Raw genomic sequence first — 25,678 nt, 5'->3', positions numbered from 1 at the left:
CTGTTGAAATAACTCTTGGCTCTAATCCACTGCTTCCTCTGCAGGCTTCCTTTTTTATTACTTAGATAACTTCTGTGAGTGTCTCTTTTTTTTAAAAAAAAAGAAAAGTCTTTTGGAAGTGTTAATATGTTGCTTACTTTTGTTAGACATTCTTGGAGCACAGACCAGTGTGATATTCCAGGCCTAACCAAATAAAAACTTCAGTTCCCTCTCATACAGTGAGAGCTGTTATAATTCCAAACTGGACTGAAAGCTTTCATGTTGCAGAGTCAGTTTTGTTTAAAAATGGCACAAGGGCTTTATTTGTTTGTTTTGGGCTGGTTGTTGTTTTTTATGCAGTGAATGGATCAGAGAAAAGTTAACTCCTGGGCATCACCAGATCCTTTAAAAACCAAACAAACCAAAACGCACCCAAAGCTGAAAACATTTTTCATCTACCTCAAAAAGAAAATTATTGCTAACATACTGTAAGTATTTTAATGTAAATTTTTGGTTAGTTTGAGCTGTGGCTGCAAGACCCAATGAAAGAAGGTGTCATCTAGAAAATTGTTTCATCATTCTCAAGTTGTAGAATCCATGTTTCAGCTGAATTACATACTAGAATGTGAATTTGGCAAGAGGGCATCAGCAGAGGCTTTTGTGCATTTACTCTAACCAGTGGCTGAAGGACAGACAACTGGCCAAATCTCACCTTTAAAAAGACTGGGATTATGTTGTTTGGGAGATGTAAGAACTTTAAACCAACTGATTTCACCTGCACTGTCCTTCAGGAGTGTCCATCCTACCTGAAATTAAACCAGCAAAGCAGAATTATGCAAATTCTTTATAATTTCTGATTGGACAATAAGCCAAACATACAAAAATAATTCATTTTTTTTCTAACCATCAGTTCAGATTAAAAAGGACAGTTATTTTAATATTCCATTTTCTTTGATCTCTGTTTTAAGTTTACAGTCACTTCTTAGGTTCTATCCCTCAGTAGTGGTTTTATTACCCATCTTTACTCTGAAATAATGCTCTTGAATTCTTCAGTGTCATTTTCTCTGAAATAATATGAAGATCCAGGCCTACAGAAAGGAAAAAACTCCTCACAGGAAGCCTAAACTTCTGCAATATTCCTTTTCCTCCTATTCCTGTGAGAGAGAGGGTGATTATTTCTTCCAAATCCTATCTAGGTAAATAGTTCTCTTCTGAACAATTGAAGGAAGTCACTTTCCACCTATTTGTTGTTGAGGTTTTTTTTGTTGTCTGGGAATTTTTTGTTTTGGTTTGGTTTTTGTTTTGTTTTGGTTTTTTGTTGGGTTTTTTGTTTTGTTTTGGGTTTGGTGTTTTTGTTTTGGTTTGGTTTTTTTGTTGGTTTTTTTGTTTTGTTTTGGGTTTGGTTTTTTTGTTTTGTTTTGGGTTTGGTTTTTTTGTTTTGTTTTGGGTTTGGTTTTTTTGTTTTGGTTTGGTTTTTTTGAGACATTAGAGAATGTGGATAATGGAGATAGTTGATGCTGGACTTGGTACTTAGGCTGCAAAGCCTTCCTAGGAGTTTGTTCTCCAAAGGCTTCTGATACCCATTATGCATAAGGAGAAGCTCCATTCATGCATTAAAAACTGATTAAGGCAGTGAGAACAAAGAATAGGAAGAAAGGATCAGTTTTCAAAAAGAAGACAGTCATAAGTAGGGGAGGTTGGGATCTGTGTTTTTCAGCATATGTAGATGTGATCAGACAAGCATGTAAATAGTGAGGATACCAAAGTCTCAGTAATTTCTAAAGGTTGGAGAAGCCATGACCCCAAATGACAAGTTGATGAAATAGCAAAACATGAGGTAGCCTATACCTAGAGAGACCTACAAAACTACATCTGGTTCATTACTGGGAATTATATTTATATAATTATATAACTGAGGAGGAAAATTTTGTGGCTAGTTTGCTGAAGTTAACTTGAGGCTTGGTGGCAGTTGAGAAAGCTAACAGTGGTAGGATTTATAAAGGAAGGATCTGAGAGCAAGATGATGTGTGGAATGAGACATCATCCGGGCTGCCATGTCATTCCATCTCACAAAGAAAAGAAAAAAAAGGTGAAAATAGGAAAGGACCAGAAGAAATTGGAATATGGAGTTCCTGTCTTGTGAGAAGGGGCTCGTATGTGAGGCTCACATTGGCCAATCTAAGCCCTCTAAGAAGGAGGTGTGTGGTAGGTCTATACAATCTGTTCATGTTTCTTTGCAGTATGAGAAAGTACAAGTTTAAAACTTTGTTAATTTGTAATTGCTTACATAGCCAGTGCAAGCAATCACTTGGTCACGACCTCTGACACAGCCTATAAGTCATTAAATGTGTTGAAGCTTTTCCAGGCAAATTCTGGCAAAAGGACTATTCTTGTTCCTCAGTGTTCAGAGCCTGACAGTATTTGGAAGTAGGATATTTGGCTGCCTCAGTTTTTGTCTGATGTACAACAATGATTTCTATTACAGTTAAGGATGGAAAAAACAGCACTAAAGGATGGGTTGAGAAAGCCAAGATTTCTAAATGTCACAAAAGATTTTGCATTTACTGCTTTTTTTGCATCTGAATATAAAAAGATTTAGGGATTGAGTGGGCCACAGTCCCTGGAAGTCTGTTTCAAATGTATCCAAGGTTTAACACCCAAAAATTAAGACACTTGAAGTTGCTTAGGGACAAGGTTGTCACTGGAGGTGTGGGGTGCAGACACATGACAGCTTTTAAAAGAACAGAACATAATGCTTTTCTGAGTAACCGTAGACATGCCACTTGCAAAGGACCATATGTTGCATCTTGTACTCATCCTGGTGAATTGCTGGTCATGCATGATTCACTTGAGATGGATTAACTGAGAGTTTTGTGGCAAAAAAATGGTGCAGTGTAATGCTGCCAGAAAAAAAATAAATCAGGCAAGTGCATAAAAGTAACTAATAAAACCTCATCCTGGAGATCAATTAAAGTATAAAGTGATTTTTGATGTTTCGGATAGAAAAACATTTTGGAAAGACAAATGGACAAGATAAGCCTGGCAATAGAATAGATAAGCCTGAGAATAGAAAATGCAATCTGGAAATGGAAAATACAGACATAAATTTTGTAGCAACTGTGTAAGGGCGGTAGCAAATGTCGTCTAAGGCATGAATCTGGTGATGAAGGAGAGGACAAGATGCACCAGTGTGCCCCTAGCTCTTGCAAGTTGCTTTTGTGTATAAGTTTCCATTAGGTGTTTTAATGTTCTTGCTGGCTCTGTTGTGTTCCCTTTGCATGAGGTGTTTGCTCATTGCTTCATTCCTCAGTCCAGAAGACAAGATACAGTTCAGTTTTCACCTTGAAACAGTGCCTGCACTCTCTTGTTTTTGTATTTCCTATGTTGGCTGATTTCTTCCTTTCAGTGCCAGGTGAATGGTTTTGAAATGATGCAGCCCATGGCTTGGACAGGTTAAAAACTGGCTGGACAGCTGGGCTCACAGTGTGATGGTGGAATGGAATTATATCCAGCTGGGGCCAGACAGCAGTGATGTTCCCCAGGGCTCAGTGCTAGGGCCAATCCTGTTCAATATCTTTATTGATCAACTGGATGAGGGGATTGAGGACATCCTCAGTGAGTTTGTGGATGACACTTGGTTGGGTGGGAATGTTGATCTGCTGGAGGGTAGGAAGCTCTGCAGAGGGATCTGGACAGGCTGGATCAATGGGCTGAGGCCAATGGTATGAGGTTCCACAAGGCCAGGTGCTGGGTCCTGCATCTCCAGGCATGCTACAGGCTGGGGAAAGAGTGGCTGGAAAGTGGCCCAAAGGAAAAGGCAGGCCCTGGGGGTGCAGGTTGACAGCAGCTGAACATGATGCAGTGTGTGCCCAGGTGGCCAAGAAGACCAGTGACATCTTGGCTTGGATAAGGAATAGAGTGGTCAACAGCACCAGGGCAGGGATTGCCATCCCCAGCTCTGAACTGGTGAGGCCACAACTCGAATCCTGTGTCCAGCTCTGGGCCCCTCATTACAAGAAGGACATTGAGGTGCTGGAGTGAGTCCAGAGAAGGACAACAAAGCTGGTGGAGGGTCTGGAGCACAAGTCCTGTGAGGAGAGGCTGAGGGAGCTGGGGGTGTTTGGCCTGGAGAAGAGGAGGCTCAGCAGTGACCTTATCACTCTCTACAACTCCCTGAAAGGAGACTGTAGGCAGGTGGGGCTCAGCCTCTTCTCCCAAGTAACAGCAACAGTACGAGAGGACACAGCCTCATGCTGCAGCAGGGGAGGTTCAGGCTGGACATTGGGAGAAATTTCTTCATGGAAAGGGTTGTTAAGTGTTGGAATAGGCTGCCCACCATCGCTGGAGGTGGCCCTTAGTGTTTGGTCTAGTTGACACGGTGATGATCAAAGGTTGGACCCAATGGTCTTAGAGATCTTTTCCAACCTAAAGGCTTCTGTGACTCACAGATGTTAGTCATACAAATGCCACTGCATGTCTGAGTGTTAGACACCACATTGTCTTTCCTCCCTGGGAGGCTGCTGTGTGACAATATGGGGCTGACTTTGCCTGTAGTCGGTGCTTTGCTGAGCAGTCTCTGCCAAGCAGTGAAAAATGAGGAGTCCTAAGTGACCTGAATGAACTGGTGATTCATAAAAATGTCACAAAGGGAGATGTGTTACAGAACGTGTGTAAACTTAAGAGTGGTGATTTTTAAATGAGTGATGGAAAAGATGACAGGGAATAATAGCTAAGGAACAGAGCAGACCCAAAGAAGGCAAGAGAGAAAGAGTAGCATGGAAGAGAGAAAATGGCAGAGGAATAAAGATGATGATAATGTGTCCCAGCACAACAGGAAAAAGCAGTTTTTTATTTTCCTCTTTTCTTCTTTTACCCACTTTTCATCCATTCAGCTTTTCTCCTATTTTCCTTCCTATTTTTTTTACATTGAGTTCATGTTCATTATCTTACAACATCCACTTAACAAATCCCTTTCTCCAAAGCCCAGCTCAAAAATATGCAAAGGCATCTCTACAATACCCACATATGTCTTTTTATGATTTAATAAAAGTGTTAAGACTGTTTGAAGTTTAGTGAGAGTGGTGACTAGGGACAATAGATGCCAAAGACAATCAGATAACTTCCCTGGGGACTGGACTCATGACTTTTATCTTCAAAATACAGAAAGCTGCCTCTTTTGGGGAGCTAAACCACTAATTTTATAACTGGAACTGTTTGGAAGAGCTCATCTGCAGAAGGGGTAATCTCTGCTTGAGATGGACAGGTCTTGATTTGTGTGTGCAGGCTCAGACATCTGAGCCTCAAAAGAATTACCTACTCAGAGTAATTCAGGCTTTGCTAAATTTATGTGGTCATCTCTCTCCACAATGTAAAATGCTGTGTTGCTTAGTGAGTGCCTTTGGAATTTTTTATCATCTTTCCAAACAAAAGACATGATAACCATGTGTGGGAGAGAAGGAATAATAGAAGAAAATCTCCTCAGACTAGATAATAATGAAGATATCTCCACAAACTAATAGGATTTCAGCTAAGAATCTGAATAGAAGGTGATAAAAATAAAGAGTTAAGCTTTTCCATTGATTTTGAACAAGGTGTAAGAAACCTGTAAAATGGGATGTAAGTATTGTTGATTCTGATGTTTCACTATAGTTTTCTTTAAGGACCCTCTTACAGGTTTTAACCTGCATCAAAATTCACCAATAAAAATATAGTTCTTAAATGTTTATCTTCCCTGAACTGTAATGATAGGTAAGAAATATTAATTGAATTGCTTATAGAACACTTTACAGCCACCACTTATCTTGCATTATTTACTAAGTTATGAGGTTAATATTTACCCAGCACTGTTTGAAATGATGTCTTCAGTGTAGTTGTGGGCATATTTAACCCTGTTATACATACACACTTTAAGTAATGTGAAATAACTCTGTGAAACAGAAGTGAAATAATTTGCATAGCATGACAGCAGAGCAGTATCAGGACAAGGATAAAATCAAGACACCCAGTTTAATGACCTGCACAGTAGATTGTACTGCCTCAAGCTTAAACACCTGAAGTAGAACTCTCAAAACCACCACTGTGATTTAAGAGAACAAATTTCATAGACCTTGTGCTCCCCTATAATTTAAATGTTCAAAAGAGAACCAGTTAGGGGTTTTATCACCCAATTTTCTCCCTGACTATAACGTGAGGCTGGTAGCATTTCTATTTTCCTATTGTTCCTTCTCCTGTTTTTGTTCCCTTTAAATTATAAAACTGGACTGCTTATGTTTGTATAATACCTTGCACAGAGGGGTCTCATCTGCATTGTAGTACTATACAATAAATCAAAATGACAAGACCAACCAATTTCTGAAAGGCACACACTTGGATACCTCCAACTTTCTATAAACTCATAAAAGAAGACTTCTAAAGAGACCTGTCCAGAATATTACGAGAGACATGAAAGCAAGCGTATTTTTTTGTGTATCAAAGGATGTGGAGGTTTTGCTATGAAGTCAAACAGAGTTTTAGCACTTACTTCAGTAAAATCAAGGCTCAAGTGAGGAGACAGGGAATTGCTGTTCTGCCTTTGAGGAGTGCAGATTTGGTGGTATATTTTAAACATGATCAGAAAATGGGAAGAAAGGGCTAATGAACTATTAATAGTTACTGTAATGTTACTGTAATAAAAGGTTAATCAATTATGTGCTGTTATAAGCAAGCCATTAGGCCTATGAGACACATTATCCATCTTTTTCCAAACCCTTATGTCACTTATGGATGTGCTGACAATCATTAGTTACTAGTACTATTCATATTTGTTTGTAAAAGCAGTTAGTTGTCTGTTAGTATTTTATAAACTTCCATGCAAAATATGACTTAATGCTTTTACTCATCCCTTACCTGGATTGATTTCAGGTAAGTTTTCCTTTAAATTGAGAAATCCAAGGCTAAGTACTGGGTTCTGCCTTAATTGCCAGGGCTGAAGAATTTTTATTTTGTGACTGCAGGCAGAGTCTACAAAGATTAAAGCAAGTCTAGGTCTCACTGTTATTAAAGGCACCAGCAATAGCACTTCCTGCTGTTGGTTGCTATCAGATGCAAAGCTGTAACACTGAAGCACAAAGATAGGAAATAGGGAAATAAATGATGCTGTAGACAAACATTCATTGCAGGCCAAGTGGGATAACTGACTTATGTGATGGAGCTGTACTAGTATATTCTGTCACTGTTTTGTCTTAAACAAAGCTTGTACTTGTTCATTGACTGGTTTTTCTAGCAAACTTCCTTGCATTACTAAAAGTATTTTTTCTTAAAATGTAAATATGTTTCCCATTCAAATACCTTGTGTTATATAGTTGAATTTCCAGGAGAGTTCTCTTGGGCTCACCTTCTTCAGTGTTGCCACTGGAGGAGTACTTTTAAATTGGCCAAAATTTCTGCTAGTTTTCAGAGAGGCTCAGAAGACTGAGAAGGCAGTTTGTTTTTTCAGCTTTGTTGGCAGAGTTTACTGCAGCTTCTATTGCTGCTGGTTTGTATGTGTCTGAGTGTTCATAGTTTTTACTGTTTCTATGAAGTACCAACTGATGGAAAGGAAGAAGCCATCCTGCTTTTGGCAGGATAGTTGCCTGCCTTCTCTCTTGAATATGGGGTTTTACTTGTAATTAATTTAAAAATAGCAACCCCAAACACTAAGACAAACCGTCTACTTTCACTTCTCTGAAGATATTTAATGTACGTTGTACCCTGCAATGTATTGCAGGGTTTGAATGCTCACATTTATGCTTCAGAGTAGTAATTCCTGGTACCTGCTGTGCTTTCTGCACACAGGGTAACCCTGGCAGTGTGATCAGTTGTGGGAGAGTGGCTGCGCAGTATGATCCACAGCATTTGATACTCGTGCTTTCAGTGGGTAAGTATTTAAAATCATGTTAGTATGTTAATTAGCAGGTGCCTCGTTGTTTCTAATACTGGTCATGCTGTTTACATTTCTGTCTTGGGACTATTGAAAGAAAACGATGTCATTTAGTGCAAAAGTCCCCCCTCCTTTTTTTTTTTTTTTTTTAGGAATGGAAGAGATTCATCTATGCCTCTCTCAAATCAGTGGGATTTCGTACTGAGAGTAACTTGCCTTTTTAGCGTGTTTCCAAAAGTAATGTAAAAGGTGAAGAGAAGAAAGCAGCGTGGATATGCTGAACTAAAATGTGAGTTAGTGATACTGCCCCTGATACTGAAGCTAATTCTGGATGTACTCTGATAGTGTATCCCCGTGGGTACAGGGCGGGGGCGGCGGTGGATGGGTGTACGCTGGGGCTCGCTGGTGTGGGTGAGAGCAACAATTAGGTGTTACCGATACAACCTCCCCGGGGAGCGGGCTCGCAAAGGGGCTGAACGACGAACACATCGCGGTGGTGGGTGGTCGCTGGGAACCGCGAGCTCCGGTGAGCCCGAGGCGCGTCTCCGGTTTCACCCCCGAGGCAAATGGACGACTCTCGGCGTGACCGTGCATCCATTCCATCCCAGCCATTCCATCCCAGCACCGCCGCGGCTCTCCCGGCCGAGCCGCACAGCGTCCGCCTCGCAGCGAGCGGCGGCTGCTGCTTCTGCCTCTCTACGCCGGGAATTCTTCGCAGGAACGGCAGGGAGGGAAGGAGGGGCCCCGCCGCCCCTCCGTGTGTGTGCGAGGAGCAGGTGGGTCCCGCCGCATCCCCGCCCCGCGCCCGCCCCGCATCCCCCGCGCCAGAGCCGCTCCCCATTGGAGCGGGGAGCTGTCAGTCGGCGGCCGAGCGAGCCCCGCTCCCCCGGCTGCTCCCGAGGGCTGAGTCTGGAGCCGCGGCCGGTTGCGATGGGAAGCGGCGTCGGAGGGAACAAAGTTTTCCACGCTCGGGCACTGGGCTGCCGGCGTCCGTGATGCCCGGGGCGGGAGGCGGTGCCTGAAGGCAGCGGGCAGCCGGGCGGCTGGCACGCCTCGCTGTCTGCTGTCGGCACTGCCATCGCAAAGTTTCAGCTATTCTAATGTACTCAAACCCGGGATTCTAATTGTCAGCCCTCCCCGCCCCCACCTCTCCTTCTCGGTAGGCGACAAGTATTTTTTATTCTGTGGATTGGAGAACTTTTCTTGCATGGAAATTTACTGACTTTTGAGTGGTCTCCGTTTCGGGGAGAGGGGGGGAAAGGATTTATTTTCATCGCAGTTTATTTTTCTTTTCTGGATCACAGGATTTTTTGGAGCTATATGGAGGGATCTCAGGATGGTGTGCACCAGGAAAACCAAAACTTTAGTGTCCACTTGCGTGATTTTGAGTGGAATGACTAACATCGTCTGCCTGCTGTACGTGGGCTGGGTCACCAACTACATTGCCAGTGTTTATGTGAAAGTGCAGGAGCCGATCTCAGAAAAAAAGTTAGAGGAAGACAAAGGGGACACTTTAAGGATTATAGAAAGGCTGGACCATTTGGAAAATGTCATCAAGCAGCACATCCAAGGTACCACCTTACCCCCGCTTGCTCTCCCTCCCTCCCCTCGCTTGCCGAGTGCAGCCTCCATCCCCTCCCGCCGCGTTCGCTGTGTGTGCGTGTGACATCCCTGTCGCGATCGGCAGAGCCGTCCCCAGCCCGGAAGAGCCGGAGCCTGCGGAGCGGGTGGGATCCCCGGCGGAGCCCGGCCGGAGGAGCGGCGGGGGCGGGGGGGGGGACCTGCCCCACTCCCCTCCCTCCTGCCGGGGCGAGAGGGGCTGCGGGGGCTCGGCCCCGGGCGCTGGGCTCGGCCTGGCGCTGGAATAAACCTCGGCTCCCTGCCTGCCTGTGTCCTGCTAAAGTAGGGGGTCCAAGCGTCCAAGACCCACTTCCCATCTTGCTGTTATCGTAATTTTAATTTATTTTTTTTTATTTGTTATTTTGCTTTTTTAAAATGGGTTGCTGCTACTGGAATTCTTGTTCTCCTCCCCCTTTAAGCCTGACTCTGCTAATCCGTGTTGAGTCTCTGTGCGTCTGGGTGTGATGAAGGTTTTCCCTCAGCGCTGGTGTAGTACTGGGAGCCTCTTGGGATTATAACTGGGGCAATCTCTCATTGTGTAATGCCTTTTAATTTGATCTCCTTTTAATGGGTGCTCTGGGAGAAGGGCTGAGTGGGCAAGGAGAGGGGGAGAATATGACTGTTTCCTAGGAGTTTGGGATTTTATATGACTTTTGCTTTACTGGGTTATCCTTAGTGCCTTCCTTTATATTTTCATCATCTGCATGGAATCATTCTCTCAGCCTGCTAAGTGGGTTGGATAGGAAGGAGGCTGAAGGTGTGGATAGGTGAGGGCCCTTGCAAAATCTAGAGGGACCATCTTTCTCTGCTTCTGCATAACCTCCAGTGAATGTTCAAATCCCAATTGTAGTCTCTCCTAAATCTGAAAAGGGAGAGCAGACCATGTGGTGAAGGATATCTATCACCAGTGCAAAGAATCTCGCTCGCTTCCAGCAGCTTTGGCCAACTGGTCTTCTGGGAATAAGGTGGAGCAAGCAGAGTGGCAATTCCCATAAGAATTGGGACTTCCCCACTTGTCAATATACATAACTTTGTAGCACCATTAAAGCCCAGCTACTTTTCTGTGACTTGTAGTAATGTATTTTTAAATATGACATATCACCATTACTTTTGTATATGCCTTCATTCCTCAGATAGTCTTGTCATGTTGCTTAAATGAGTAAATTTCTTCTGGAGAATGGGTTATAGCAGCTCCTGCAAGTTTAAAGCTCTCTCATGCAGACCTTAAGTCTTTCTCGATTCCTGAAATGGATTTTTAAAAGGAAATGTATTCTTGTCTGTGTGCCAGTGGAGTGCACTGTGGAAGCATGTATGAAGGCAGGGATTTTTCAAAAGGCTCTGGTTAGATATACAGCATTAGTTGACTTTCATTATGAGGCTGGAGCATAACTAACTCCTTCAGGTTTGTTGACGTGAAACTCAAATATCCTTATTTATTTTCAGGGAAACTAGCAATGTCCATATTGGCCTTTGGTCAATAGTTCTTCTCAGAGTAATAGGGAAAAGGTATACTTAAATCAGGGGAGAATATAGCATGAATTAAGCCAGAAGGTATTTTCCTTAAATAATGTTTCTTTGAAACTTGAAGAGGGTCTTTTAAAATTAATTAAGTGAACAGTTTGGTAATAGATACTAAAATATTAGGGGTAAAAATAAACTTTACAAACTTCTCCTAACTTATTGAAATCACTCTTTAAGATAAATAAATAAAATAAAAAACACGGATCAGTATCCCGGACTGGATTTTCTCTACTTTATTTGAGAAATCATGACAACTGGAGTTCTCAAGGAATTCCTGCGGCAGATACTGCAGAACAGGATGTTATTTCAATCAGATTTTGCTTAGCAGTATGAGATGCTGTGAATTCTGGATCATTGTGCAAAACTCACTGAAATTATTGGAAGAAATATCCTAAGTTTAACCGGTTTTAGGATGAGCTTGAAGGTCATCTTTAAGAAGTTATAAGTTCGAGATTTGGTGCCATAAATTGGGTGAACAAACTGCTGTAATGGTTCTCAGCAAGGTTATAAGGGTTATCTGTAGTTTGCTATTAAACTTTTCCTTGGACTACTTCTTTTTTTTCTGTTGGAGAGAGGTCTCAATAGCTCAGATGTTCTGCAATGCTGAACAGGCATGAAATTAGCACGGGTAATGGAATTACATTCCATAGGATATCCTGAAAATACCAGAGAGATTTAACTGCTGCATTTTACACATGGGGTTACGCTAATATTTCATTTTAATTTGTTTTCTGATTGAATTGTTTGATTAGATGCCATCTGGGAATTCCTTTAGCATATAAATTGCAGTCTTTAAATGTTTCATCAAGTGTCCTGAGAGGAGAAGGAGTAAGACATGCCTTCGTTTAAAACGCTTTCTAAAACTAAGTATTTTTTACAGAAAACCATTTTCATGGCAAGAAAAGTGTCAGACTGAAAAGAAATTTCCAGGGTCATGCACCCATATACTGACTCCTGGGGTAGGCAGCTTGGGGAGGGATTGGCAGCACTGCAGTCTAGCTGAGCAGGATGGACCACAGAAAGAAGTATCTTGTGGAGCTGGAGCGTGATACTGGACCTTCAGCTGAAGCCTGGGAATCATGAATTTTTGGCTCTTGGCAGGACACGGCTCACAAGATGGTTTTGGTCAAGTGACTTTACCTTTTTACAGTGATGATGACCTGCATGCTTTTCTGTGGCAGTGTGTTGTGGTGATTGTGGTGTTAATTACATCTGAGTGCTCCCCAGAGAATGTGAAGAAGATTCTCCTCCCTCTCGCCCCAAATCTTTAGTGGGAAGCATATGCTTTATGCTAGCAGGCAGCCCACTGACAGAAACTTTTGGGTTCCACTTGCTTTTGAGTTTGCAAACAAGATGGTGTATTTTTTGAGATTAATTGTGTGTGTGTTTTTGTGTGTGAAAGAAACTGAGTGAAAGACCAGATGGATAGCTTTATGCAAAATGCAGTCCTTTTCAGGCCTAACAAAGGTGTGTGGCACAAGAATTATCTAGTACCATTGAGCTTTGTTTCCAGAAAGTATACTTTAGGGCTAATGAGTGTTAAATTAAATATCTGCGGTTCACACCTAGGATTTGAAATCAGTTTTTCTCAATTTTGTTTGAAAAAACTACATTCTATTGAGTTCACAGGGAACATACTGGTTCAAAAAAACCCAAACACCCTCATGTTTTTAAAATCAGTACAAGAGTGCTTCAAACAGATCACAACACATTGTTCATCTTCATAATGCATCGTGCATTGGCTCTGTCACCAAAAACTTGCCCTAAGTCGTAGGGGCAGTTGGAACTCAGATGAGGGAGCAGGCTGCCCTTAATCTGATACTTAGTTTGTAACAGCAAGGAAGTGACAAACAGTTGCAAGAAGGCAGAAACTTGCTGTTTTCTGCAGCCTCGCTTTAGGCCATCATAGGTGGCGAGTTGAGCTTTTTCCTTGAGAAGCTAAGCTGCAGTTAAGCTGTTATCACTTAAAACACCTCATTCACGCCCTCCTGTCTGTCTTGTTATGCAATGTCATTGCGGTGTTTTTCAGCCTCCCTAGTTTTAATCAGATGATGTTTCGATTCCGACATTATTTTGAAAGATTGTGGACTGGGAAGTCTGTGAAGTGAATTTGCTTCTTCGCCCTCCCCATTCTTATTCACCCCCCTCACCCCCACCTTCTTTGGACCTAACAGAATTATTAAATTACATGCAGTTAAGACATGGAGTAGATCTAAGTTAAAGTTGTAACACACAGTTCATTTCTGGACCAGCTGAATTCTTATTTAAGATCAATGGATGGTTACAAAGACATCTGTGTTGTACTAGGACTTTGGTCCTTCATCTTTGCGAGCTGCTGCAGCTGTTTTCATCAATGAAATATCAGGCACTGTGTGGACTTATTTGGGAAAATTTGTGAGAAAGCAGTGGTATGTGTTATTTCTCAACCTGCTGCTTAGAATGATTTACTCTGTGGATTTACTTGAGCTAATATTAGGTATCCCACAGTTGGATATCTGATCACCCTCTGGTCAATTGGGGGAGGGAGAGACCTCCAATGTATGATTCATTCATTCCCTACATCTTGGACAGGTGTTAGGGTGAAATGATTTCTTTTCAACAATTGCATATTTTGGGTTTGGGAACTAAGTCAATCCACATTCTTAATTTTAGCCATGGAAAGATTTTAAAAATATAGCAATGTAAATTCTAGGTTTAAAAATTTAACCATGTAAAGGTTTGGGTGAGTAATTCTGTATTTGTTACTTACCTTTTAGTTCTTGATCTCAAACACAAAGAAGAATGTCTTTTGTTGTGCCTCGCTTGTGCTGGGTTCCATAAAGTCAGCTCACCAGGACTGAAATGGCCACTCCACAATGACTCTTGCTCTTGTGGTACTTTCCTTTTGGGAATAATTAATTGTTAAATCCCCCCAGTTTATTTCCCTCAAGCTCAAAAGCAATTAGGAATGTTTATCACTTGCTGCAGTGTATTTATTCTGCTGAGAAACGAAGGAGCACAAGACAGCAGCCCTGAGAACACACAGCTCTTGCTCCAGTACAGAGGGTTCTATATTCCCCATCTCTGTACAAGCAGAGAGACCTGCTGTCCCAATGTAACTAATTGCAAGAGAAGCAACTACTTGCGTATGTAAGACATTCAGGATTAATCCCATTATTTTTTCTCTTTAGGCTGTGACTTCTCAAGTCATTCTAGACTGCTGCATGTCGGTGCAGATTAATTTGAATTTAACTTTCATGTTTTTCCATGCTTAGGAATGGATGCACAAAAAAACCCCCTTAATATAGTTATTTCTGCTGTAAATTTTCAAGCAGTGCTGGAGGTACAGGTATTTCAAGGACCATCTACTGAAAACTTAATGTTGTTGATTATGTCGACTACAACTTGATAATGTATTATTACCATTATGAAAGTTAACTTTTATGTGTTTTTAATATCTTTAGTTCTCTTCTAATTACCTTTTTGATGGTTCTTCCACTGAGGATTTATGTTACTAGGGTTAGGATGCAGTGGCCAAAACTGAGGAGTGGTAGTTTGGCCATATTATGGTAACTGTATATTGTTACTGGATATTGAATGATTCTTTTAGTGATTAAAGTTGGGTTTTTTTCAGAATGAGTTGTTGTTGTTGTTTTTCCTGATTGTCAGCTAGATTGCTCTATTAATTCCTCAGGTGTATACAATGGGAATGGCATGACAGGTTTATTTGACATCTTTTCTTTTGACAGGAACAGGAAAAGTTTTATTTGGCTAAAAAGTCACAGTGAATAGTAGCTTTATAGTTAGGAAGGGGATTGACCTGTGTTCTGTTTCCTTCAATCAAGACATTTTTTGTAGTTCACATGAAAGTCTTCAACCCAAATTTAAAAAATTAATCAGGAGCAGCAGCTGGAAGCTCAGACTTCCATGCCCTCCACAAGTTCTCTTATTGCTAAGCTAGAAAATTTTGCCTTTTCTCTGGAAAAGTTCATTTCTATTGACGTTTGTTATCTCTGCATAATGGCACAGCTTCAGTGGAAAGGGTGTGTACTGCAGTCTGTGAGCAGGTGAAGTAGAGCCTGTGCAGGGATGGGCAGTGCTGCTCTGCTTAAGGTTCTGGACTCAGCTCAGTAATTCATTTCTGCTGGCCTGGGTGTCACTTTGGAGAACGTTGCTCAGGTTGGCACAAGGAGCCTGAAGCCGTGCAGAGATTCCAGCTGAGCTCTTGTGACTTTCTGCTGCCTTGTTATGCCCATTTTAGTACTAACAAGTGATTTTATCTACATGACCAAAATATAGATAAATACATGTGAAAAATAACACAAAGCAAGCCCTGTGCATAGCTGGTGGGAATTGTGTATAATGTGTGAGATCAGCTTGGTCCTGGTGTCATGCTCTCTGATGGCAAAATCAGCCTCAGGAGTCAAATCTTTGACTTGGGCGTAGCATGGCCTGGGGTTGATTGTGGTCTGACAATTAACTGTTGTGCATGCAAGGGCAGGCAGGGAGAGCAGCAGGTGTGACTTCTCTCAGGGCCTAAAATGCAAAACTGGACCTGCAAGTTCAGACTTTCTGCTATATTGTAGAAAGAGACTGCAGCCACTTGTTTACCACTGAACCTGGCATGGGCTCTGTCCTTTCTCCATTGTCTCCAGAGCTGAAAGGTTGAAGGTGTCTCCTGTCTCTACCAAACATTGCTCCCTTGCCTGTGACAAGCTCCTGAAGCAGTTTACTCTAATTCTGTGTTCAATAGAAAGGTCTCATCAGCATTATGCTGTGGATGCATGCATAAGCTGAGGTATGATGGGATAAGATGATATTATCCACCTGAATGTTAGAGGTGTTATGTGTAAAGAAAATCTACAGTGATTTAACAAAGCAAATATTTGGCAGTGGCAGTTGTGAAAATGGCTTAGCTGCCTCCTGAGGATGATGGGGAATCCTTGGTTGTCATTAGAACAACCCAGGAACCTGATCATGAGCTGTTAATGTATGGAATGTGGCAAGGGACACAATGGGACATGAATCCTCTTTGGCTGGTTAATGGCTGTCCCCATTTTTACAGCCATAAGACTGTCATTAGCCATGCCTGGCCTGGAGATCGGAGACTGGGCTCAGTACAGTGTGCTGTGGAGTCTTGGAATTGTTCCTGAGTCCAGAGCAGATACTGTGTGACTGACAATTACTGAAGGAATTTACTGGTCCACAGTTAATGATATGAAATGTCTGTCTAATGTGAAAGTGAAATCTAACCATATATTGTGTTGTACTTCCTCTGAGATGAATCCTTTTTCATTTGTCTGCCGTGTTATTTTCCTTTTAATTCTTCTTTTTTTTTTCTTTTTTTTTTTTAATTTAAAAATGTCTTCTAATCTTCCTTATTTTGTTCCACAAGCCATATGATGGTCAAAGTCCAATGGCACTCCCATCATCTGTGGAGGTACCTTTCTGTGCAGCCCCTGGCCTTCCAGTCTAGCCTCTTTAGAAAGTTCTGGGCTCCTTAATTTTAGGAACTTAATGAATAGCTCAGTAAGAGGCTGTTTGGTGGGACATTGTGGACAGATACGCTAAATAGACACTGAAATTCTCAGGTACCTGAACCTTAATGCTCTGACTTCATGCTGCTGTTACCTCTACCTAAATCTATCCTTACCACAGTTGTGCAGTGCACGTGTTCTCTGTGCAACAACATCGTTTCTGTTTTCTCAGCAAATTTTCTCTGCTCAACAGGTGTTTTGTAACCAAGGTGCTATTTTAACATGTTATCCTGAGTTTCCTGAGGGAAAGGCAGAGAAGTTTAGGAGCTGAAGCCCTGATGGTAATTATCACAGCTCTCCAGCATCTCCTTTACTTGGCTTTGAAAATTAGCAAATGAGGATATTCTAATTTCTTTTTTAAGAACATGAAGATGGAGGGTCCAAGTTGCTACCTTGAGGTGCTCTGCCTTTAAAATGCCAGAATGTGTCTTCTCAAGTCTGTGATGGATTCTTACTTATATTCACTACTTAAACTGGATGATTTTTAAAATTCAGTATTTCCCTGACAACACCACTGTGGCAGGTAGCTGAAATCCCAGCTGTCTTGTGACCAGTGCCATACAAATGTGTAGTGGAACCCTTGACTCGGAGCTCTTTTGTGAATAAGGTCTGCAGGAGCTGGGCAGAGGAGAGGGAAACAGAGAATTGATATGACCAAATTTATACAGACTGTTGGTGGCAGGTTTGACTCACTGCTGGAGCTGCTCAGATGAATCAGACAGAAGGTCTTTCCTCCTGTTAGTAACAGCCCAGAGAGCGTGTGAATCCCGCAGCAGCCAAATGTTGCAGAGTGGTGCAGTAGCCACATCTGCTCTCCTACCGTAGATCTTGTCAGACCCCACTGACGCAAATCTGAGACTGACACGAGCCCTGAAGTAACAGATCAGATACCTCTCCCAACATGCATGTTGTAACTGGCACATCTTAAATACCACATAATTGCCCAATTCTCTGCTTGTGCCTTGAAAATTCGTGAGCTCAGTGACCTTGTGTCAGGAGAATCGAGTCAGTGGTGGTATGGAAATCCTATAGTAGTTTTGGTTTTGACGTTTCCTATCTCCTAAATCAATTTTAAATGTATTTTAAATGTGAATGTTTGAATTTTCCTTTTATTAGAGCTGTTAGAGGTGATCTCTGAGAAAATAGGATTTCTATAAGCAGCTTTCTGAAGAGTATAAGAAAAAGTTAGTATTTCTGTTTTGTTTTTTTTTTCTTCATAGATAAATGATCATTCCAGTCTTCATTTTAGGGAGATAATATAGATTTTTAGACTGTGTTACTTGCCCATATGTAATCTGGATCTAGCTAAAGATATCTTTCATGAATCATCCAACTAATGCAGAGAATTACCTGTCCCTGCTTTCATGGTAGATTCAAATTCCTTTGAAGCTTTCCTTTCTGCATCAAGCTATGACTTGCCAGAGGCTTTGCAAGAAGGTTTGGCATGCTGTAGGTAAAAGAAAAACTCACATAAACTTTTCAAGCTCAGCAGACTCAGTGAGTCTGTACTCATCCATTACAGGATTATCATTACGATGAAGTTATGGTTGGAGAAAATGCCTTTTGGGATTTCTCTGTGCACAGAATAAATAGGGCTTGCAGAGCAGAGCACAGAATAGATTTTAAAATAACTTTGTTCTATATATTTGCCTTTCTCTGAGGTATTTGTAATTTTACCAGCTGTATGTTGAATGATTACGTGATGCCAGCCTTTGCCTCTGCTCCTCGTGCTAACAGGAATATTTTAAGTTGCTCAAGCAAAGGGTGTGGGAGTAGTATGTCGTAATTTCTATGGAATTTCTGATTAGAAGACATGCTCACTTCATGTGTAACAGTTTGGAGGACGAGGAGGGTCAGGAAGGAGAAAAGTATAGGAAAAGCTACAGGCTGCCCAAGAATACCTGAATGTTTTATCCTTTCTTAGTTAATATGAAACTGCAGTTATTGAGTGGAAACTATGGAGTTTCCACTAGTGTAATTGAAACTGGTGCTATTGAATTTCCATGGAGTGGAAAAAAGCTATGCACCATTTTTGATTCTCTTCTGAAAGCCTTTTTTGCTTTCTTGTCACTCCCAAATCCAGTTTAACATCTAGTAAATTACTACAAATATTTGCTTGCTAATTAAAACCAACTCAAGTATTAGGAAATTGAAGACTTAAATCTATTTGACTTAGTTTATATGGATCTTCTAAAACATGTGTGGTGTTTTAATGAAGTAAAAAATATTTTGCTTGCATACAATCAGAATATCACAAGCAAGATACTGGTCCTGGAACCAAAATTGTATTGGCATTGGTCTCCAATATTATTGTGTGTTCTTCTTTTGATCCTGTTTTTCCAGAGGCAGTAGAATTAGTACTGTGTGACTTTACAGCATGATGTCAGCCATAAAGGATTATGACATCATTAAACTTAGATGTAACTGAATTAGATATTTCAAGCGTGTGTTTAGCTAATATTTTCACATGGTTGTAAAGCTGTGTGAATTTAAAATTAATTTGAAACTGTTAGATATAAAACAAACAAACCAACAATAAAAGAAATCTCCCTCAAGTTCCAAAGAGATGTATAAAGCTGTACATGACACCAAGAAGACTGGTGAATTTAGATACTGAAAGTAGCAAGACCAGGAAAAGAAGTAGCAAAGTGACAACAAAAGACTTATGTTTGAATCCATTGTTCCCACTTGAAGCTTTCATTTCTCCAAACCCAGGCGTTGTAACAGGAATGCTTTTGGTACAGAAACTTTTTAATCTCATTGATTTATTGCTGAACTTAATATAAATGCAATTCTATAAACACACGTGAGTTTTCCACATAGCTTATGTCTTTCTTACATAAAAATACATAAAAATAATTTAAAAGCATCTTCTGCTACTCTCATTTAAGTGCTGAGAAAAATTTTGCAAGAAAAAGAATATGTAAATATATATACACATATTTAATATATAAAAAATATCCTCTCTGTATCACTATATAAATGTATGTACATGCTTTTAATGGTTAAACTAAGTATCTCTATGTCTTGTCTTGAAGGTGGGAAGGGGCTTCCCCATTCCCTGATGTGGACTGACACGGAAGAATTTGTAAATGATAATGCAAGTGCTGAAGCAAGAGTTTGATTAGAGCAAGTGTGAGTGTGTTTGCATAACATCTCAGTGTGGTGGCACCAGGAACAGGCTCCTGCAGCCTGGAAATGCAAAGGACAGAAGTATTGCCTGAAGTGTGTTAGAATCAGGCTTTCAGACAGTTGTTAGTGCTCTCTGTGGTAATTGAGTAATAGCTGGTGGCCAGAGTGAGCCCTGCACATTTTGTCACTTATTAGTGGAGACTGTTTTCCAGATGATTGACTGCTGCAGGAGCAGGTGGAATGCTGGGCCACGGGAAGGGTTGGGAGCCACACTATTGATTTCTCATTTGAAGAAGTAAGCAAAAGGTAAAGCTTTTTATGTTGTACCTCCTGATTCTTCAGGGTAGATTTTTAACCTCTCAGCCCTGGTTTCTCTTTCTTCATAATTTAGCTACTGTTGGAGAATTTCTAAATTTTTGATAGAGTAAAATTCCTTGTTATGGGGAAACCTGGAGACAAACACATAAAAGGAAATTCAGTGTTGTAATGTGGGAAACATTCCTAATCTCCTTGCAGTAACAACATGTCAATATGTTTTTGTCTGCTTGACAATGTGTAGGAAATGCCTTTGATTTTGTGAAATTGTTCGTAATTTCTCAACATTGCTTTTGATGCTATTGATTAAAGCTTTTCTGCCTTGCCTAGAGATATTAAATAGCAAACCGTCTGCTAAAAATGGATTGGCAACATTCCTGAAAATTAACATTAAAAAAAAAAAGTTTAGTCTAAATATATTTCAAAGACTGTTTCTATTTCAAAGACTGTGTTCTATTTCTATATTTCAAAGACTGTGTTCTGAGACAAAGAGGAAAAGAAAAGCTTCTCTTATAGTGTGGCAAAAGGTTGCAATATTTGGTGAAATACCAATATTATTTTCACACTATGGAGAGAGAAAGATGTTGACTGTGGCAAAACAGCAGAGGTACCAGATGATGTAGTGTAAAAGTATCACTACACACACAGTCCCACGTGGCTGTGAGTTTACCACCTGTATCCGTTTTACAGGGATTGATGGATAATCAGCCATTCAGCCCAAAGTCCCCTCTGTGTGGCTGTCAGCAGTGAATTACACTGACCACAGTCACTGACTGAGTGGATTTAAGTGCAGGTTACAGAGTAATCCCCAAGCCCCAAGTTTTGCCAATATCATGAGGTGGTAAATGTGAAACTGGTGTGAGCGTGAAGAGTGATATTTTTTTAATTATGCCTTCTTATACTCACCAGTGACTTTCTGACTACACTTTAACACAAAGACCTTTGTGTGAGCAGCTTTTGGGGTGTCAGTGGCTGTGCTGAAGTTGATAACAGGAATAAGAACTCAGTATGTTTGCAAGTGTTGGGTCAACCACAGGGAATAAGTTTCTTGACGGGTTAAGACAAAAACTTTTACATTTAGCCTGGCTTTTGTGGCTGGTTTTGCCAGGTGAGAATGCCATGTCACTTCCTTAAAAAAGTCAATTAGCTGCCCTAGGGAAAGATGGAACAGAAAAGGGTTGCTTGATACTATGTGTGTTGATACAGATTCAGTGGAAGGTAATTCTGGATATTTGCTTCTCCAGCAACTGGATTATCATTTTAACTGTCCAGTTAAGACAAACCTTAAGTAGTAAAGTCATCTATGCAGGCACTGTGCATTTACACTCTGTCTGCTACTAAAATAAAAGTGTGAGGTCTCTGTTTGAAAGCGAGAACATGGAAGTCCTGGTAGTGGCTGTTCTGTCTTGAGATTTTTCCTTACATTAAAAACCTTAAGATATTGAGAGGTATTAAATTATTATTATTTTTTTTTTTTTTAGACTACGTTCTTCCCACAGAAAAAATGTAATAGAAGGGCCTTGGATGGAGTTCTCAGTCAGCATGAACGTACTCAAAGTTCTTGCTCTAAAATCTTCTCTCTGCTGGACTCCCATAAATTGCTGTCATTGCCATGCTGCAGTTATTCGTACATCTGAGGTATTGTGGAGCTTGGAAGGGAGAGGAATGCTCTGTGCAGAACAGTATAAAAAGCAGTAATGCTTTTTCTCTGTCCCCTCTGCTGCCCCAGAATTCTGCCCTGGATACCCACAGGCCAGGTCGGGGTTGGGAAGGGTGGCTCTTCCTCACCTCACATCGGTGGAGATACTTTTTTCCCCTTCCCCGTGTCAGCAACCGGGTCTGAAGCATAAAGATGGGGAAGGAAAGGAAGAATTAAAGTATTCACAAGTATAAAAGATAATGTAATTATTACAGGAGTTATGTAAAATACCATGACAAATTACAGGCAATGGCAAATACTTAACAGTGTGTTCTCTGCTGCCTGTCTATTTTTAAAACTTGTGCTGAGCTAGCACCCAGCCAGCCAGGCTGTTCTTGCATGTCAGTGTGCACCACGTAATTGTCTGGCTGTTTATACAGTGAATGTGGTGCAGAGAATGTGAGTGTTTTAGCCACAGTGACAAATTGTGACAGTGCAAGGTATGATAGAAAAAAAAAGATAAAACAACAATGTCGGATGTAGCAGTTTAGCTTTGCTACATTCAGCTAATAAAAAAGTATAATTTTACTTTAAAAAATTAATTTTTAACGTATCTCTTTTGCTCTCTGTTTAATATTCACGCTATAAATTTATTAAGAGTGACTTTGAATTTGCCTTTCTGCTACTTGATGAGAACAGATGTTGTTTTCTCCCAACTTCTCGACACCTGGAACTGTCAAAATTCCCCAAGCTCATTCAATTATCATCCAACAAGCAGGGTTTATTTGAGCAATTTACCTAGAAGGGCCAATTCATCACAAAGTGGGGAAAAGATACCCTCTTCACTGATATTAAAACAAACTCAAGAAGCCCTGTTTATTTCATCAGAATGAGTAGCTGTGTCTTTTAGATAAAAAAAAAAAAAAAATGAAAAGGCAACTTTCTGAAGTCATACTCATGCCCTTCTTTTCCATACATGAAGTGTAGGGAGCTCAATAATTTTCTCAAGACTAAAATTTGAATATGATAAACTGTAATTTTTAGGTTTTTCTTAGGGAGGAAGATAAAAGAAGCCCAAATGCTTCTTCTCTGTAGGGAGTTTCTTCTGGCTGGACTGCACACCCTTATGGGGAAGCCTTACATACCTCTTAAGTGGATAAAATAAGTATCAGTTGCAATAGTTACCTGTAGGATAATTGGCAGCTGTGTTTTGGCCACATTCCTTTTCCCAGCACTGAGCAGGATGTGTGTTTTTAAGATGTCTCATATCGAACAGTGTTTTTGTTTTAACTTGCCTTAGTAGCTCCAAACCCAAAACATAAACTAAAATGGGTAGTGATACAGACAAGTTTGCCGTCAAACAATTAGAGTTTGGTTGAAAATTTAATAGTTTAAAATACTGCAGCAGTGCCATGTGGCAGGATGTGCTTATGGCCCAGTGAAGAGCATGACTTCCTTTTCCTTTTTTTCTTCTTTTTTTTTTCCATTTTGCCAAACTCAGCTAATATCTTACTTTGTTTTCTAAGAGTGTTTTTTTTTTTACCCCTATATTAACCTTACTATATAAACACGTGAACCTGTCTCATAATAAGTTAGAAGTTTTCAGCTAGTGGACTTTGGGAACTTACAGATAAAAGTGGTTAGGAAAAGATAAGTTCAGTCATGGGGTGTCTGTTACAAATGTGTAGGAATTCCCATGCTGCCTGCCTCTTTGAAAGAGATTTTTGAAAATCGACTAAATGACTGCTAAAAGAGTATGCTAAACTAGGTAATTAGCCAAATTTCAATGAGTGCTTATAATGCAAAATAGCGTAAGTGGGAATGAAATTTCATTTTTCTCCATCAACTTGATCCACTTTACTAAAAAATCCCCAGAAGGTGAGGTTAGTCTCCTTATGTTCTTGTTATAACTCATTTTCCAAAAGTCTGGAAGCATCCTGTTTGTCCTACATGCTTCCTTTCTACTTCTTGAAGAATGCCATTCTTTGAATGCCTTGGTCTTGAAGCCCCGTGTAGACCTCTTGTAACCAAGGCTCCAAGGTCTGAATGCAGGCTGTTTTCCCAGCTGATCAGTGGATGCAACTTCTTGAATGAATTTGTTTGTTTATATGTACATTTTCAATTGGCTCTTGATTGTCTTGACATGTTTTAGGCACTGCCTTTTACCTGACACAAAAAGTGCAGTCAAATCAGTAGACAGTGGGAGTAAAAACCTACCAATTAGAAATGATGACAAAATGCATGGCTGTCAGAGAAACAGGCTTTCAGTATGATTTAAAAAAAACCCTTGTAATTCCCATTTCTGTAGGTCTCTTCGATATGTTTTGAAATTTTTTTTGTCAAGGGAGGGACTGTGAAGCCTCAACCACTTAACATCTTTTAATGTGTGTTACCTTTCTGAGGGCAAAAAGAAGTTCTCTTAAATTGCTTAAGGCAATACCTCAGAGTTTTCCCACCTGTTTTACTGGTGGTACAATTCAGATGAGTGAGACACTGATAGTTACACCATTTGCAGTGCTATTCTTCCCTATCCTAGGTATGTGTATGTGAATATACTGATAGATAGTCCATAATATATTTTAAAATGAAAAAGAAAAATTAAAACTTACTTGAAGGATGTTGACGCTTCCTTGGGCAACTGTGATGTCATGAAATGCTAGATTGAAGTGCTTTTCTACTATTTAGAAATGCAATGAGGAACTTTCTGTTTACAGGCAGATATTTGGTTTGTCTTAGACTAAATCATTCAGGATCAGAGGTGTCACTCCAGAAGGAGAGGAGTGGTTTCCTTGTCGCAGAAGATGGGCATGTAGTTTATGAAGTTGGTGGCTATCAGTAGATGGCACACAGTTAGCCCAACTCTGTACTTGTCCTTCTGCCTCAGCCACTGCTTGAACTGTGTCTCAGTAGTGATTGAATCTACATAATTGTGGTTTTTCTCCAGAGCGCAAGGGCTGACATTTGCAGTAAATATTGTTGCTTTCTAGGACAAATTCAGAGCTTGTGTCAACAGTGTGTTAAAATTCCATTGTTAGTGGAGGTGTGTCTTCCCATGGCCAGTTCACATTCAATGTTTCCTTATTCATTGACTTCAAATATACTAATTTTATCTTGAATTTGAAAGTTGTATGTATTGCCATGCTATGAAATGTACTGTATTGCCATGCTATGTAGCTATTCCTATTAAGAGAATTGGAGGTGAAAGACCAGCTAATACAAATTCTGAGGAATTCACACAATAGATTTTTGGTTAGTATGTAATAGCTTAAAATTATTACCAGTAACGTTGGCATTAAAAGGAGGAATCGAATACATACTGGGTTATGACATGAACTTTCCATTTTTTTACTTCTGGATCTGAATTAGTAAGAAAGCACTCAGTCTACCTTTCTTGTAACTTTGAAATCTAGTAGTCAAATTGATGTAATCAGAGGTTTAAAATCTTGGAAATAACTATATCCATATGAGTCTCCCACAGGTAATAGAGGGAGACACTCTAGGTACTCTCCTTGTGCAAATTGAAAACCTGCATTTATTAATATTTGCCATCAGAGAATGTACATGGAAAAGAACACTCACCTGCTCCCAATAATTTCCTAAACATTGCAAAATCTTCAAAAGAGCTCATGTAATCCCAGAAATAAGTCCAGAGGAAAACTGGCATTATCTGCTCTTGTGCTCAGCGATCTCATTTATTTAATCATGTCCTAGGCACTTCCTAAGCTCTTGGGAAGAATTCCTGGGCAGAAATGGGACTATTCATTCTCCTGATATGACTGCAGTGTCCTACTCTGTAGTGCAACATCTTTGCTTTTTTCATCAGCTGAGCTGAATTCTGATTGCAGATGGCCAAAAAACTGGGACACAGCAAAATTAGCAGCAGTATTAATAAATGAGACAGGCAGTGTCCTGTGTTATTTTCATATATTGTGCAGAACATTGTCACGGGTGACAGCGGGTCTGTCGGCACCTTGGCACATACTGATGAAGCAATAGATGTTGACCAGATCAAAGTATACCCCTGAGATGGACTGAAAAGAGAGGACTGAAAATGGAGGC

General features: G+C 40.5%; 1 protein-coding gene across 3 annotated transcripts in view; it reads left to right on the top strand.

The window, feature by feature from the left end:
• The first annotated feature begins 7,801 nt into the window (after positions 1–7,801).
• The window catches only part of GALNT18 (polypeptide N-acetylgalactosaminyltransferase 18), a 228,942-nt gene continuing 211,065 nt past the window's right edge, over positions 7,802–25,678 (top strand). The window contains exons 1-3 of one of the 3 annotated variants that reach the window (XM_027736816.2): positions 7,802–7,873; positions 8,029–8,165; positions 9,181–9,447. In XM_027736816.2, the coding sequence (XP_027592617.1) occupies positions 9,213–9,447 (235 nt within the window). In that variant the 5' untranslated portion in view covers positions 7,802–7,873; positions 8,029–8,165; positions 9,181–9,212. Of the gene's footprint in view, positions 7,874–8,028; positions 8,166–8,589; positions 8,653–8,758; positions 9,036–9,180; positions 9,448–25,678 lie in introns of those variants that run through there. The other 2 variants (XM_027736824.2, XM_027736806.2) reach the window with 2 other exon arrangements.

This window comes from Pipra filicauda, unplaced genomic scaffold (genome assembly GCF_003945595.2).
Source record: "Pipra filicauda isolate LSUMZ 115617 unplaced genomic scaffold, ASM394559v2 scaffold26_size5592650_pilon, whole genome shotgun sequence".
In the NCBI taxonomy this organism is placed as follows: domain Eukaryota; kingdom Metazoa; phylum Chordata; class Aves; order Passeriformes; family Pipridae; genus Pipra; species Pipra filicauda.
Note: the sequence above shows the minus strand (reverse complement) of the source record. Positions and strands in the feature narration are given on the sequence as shown.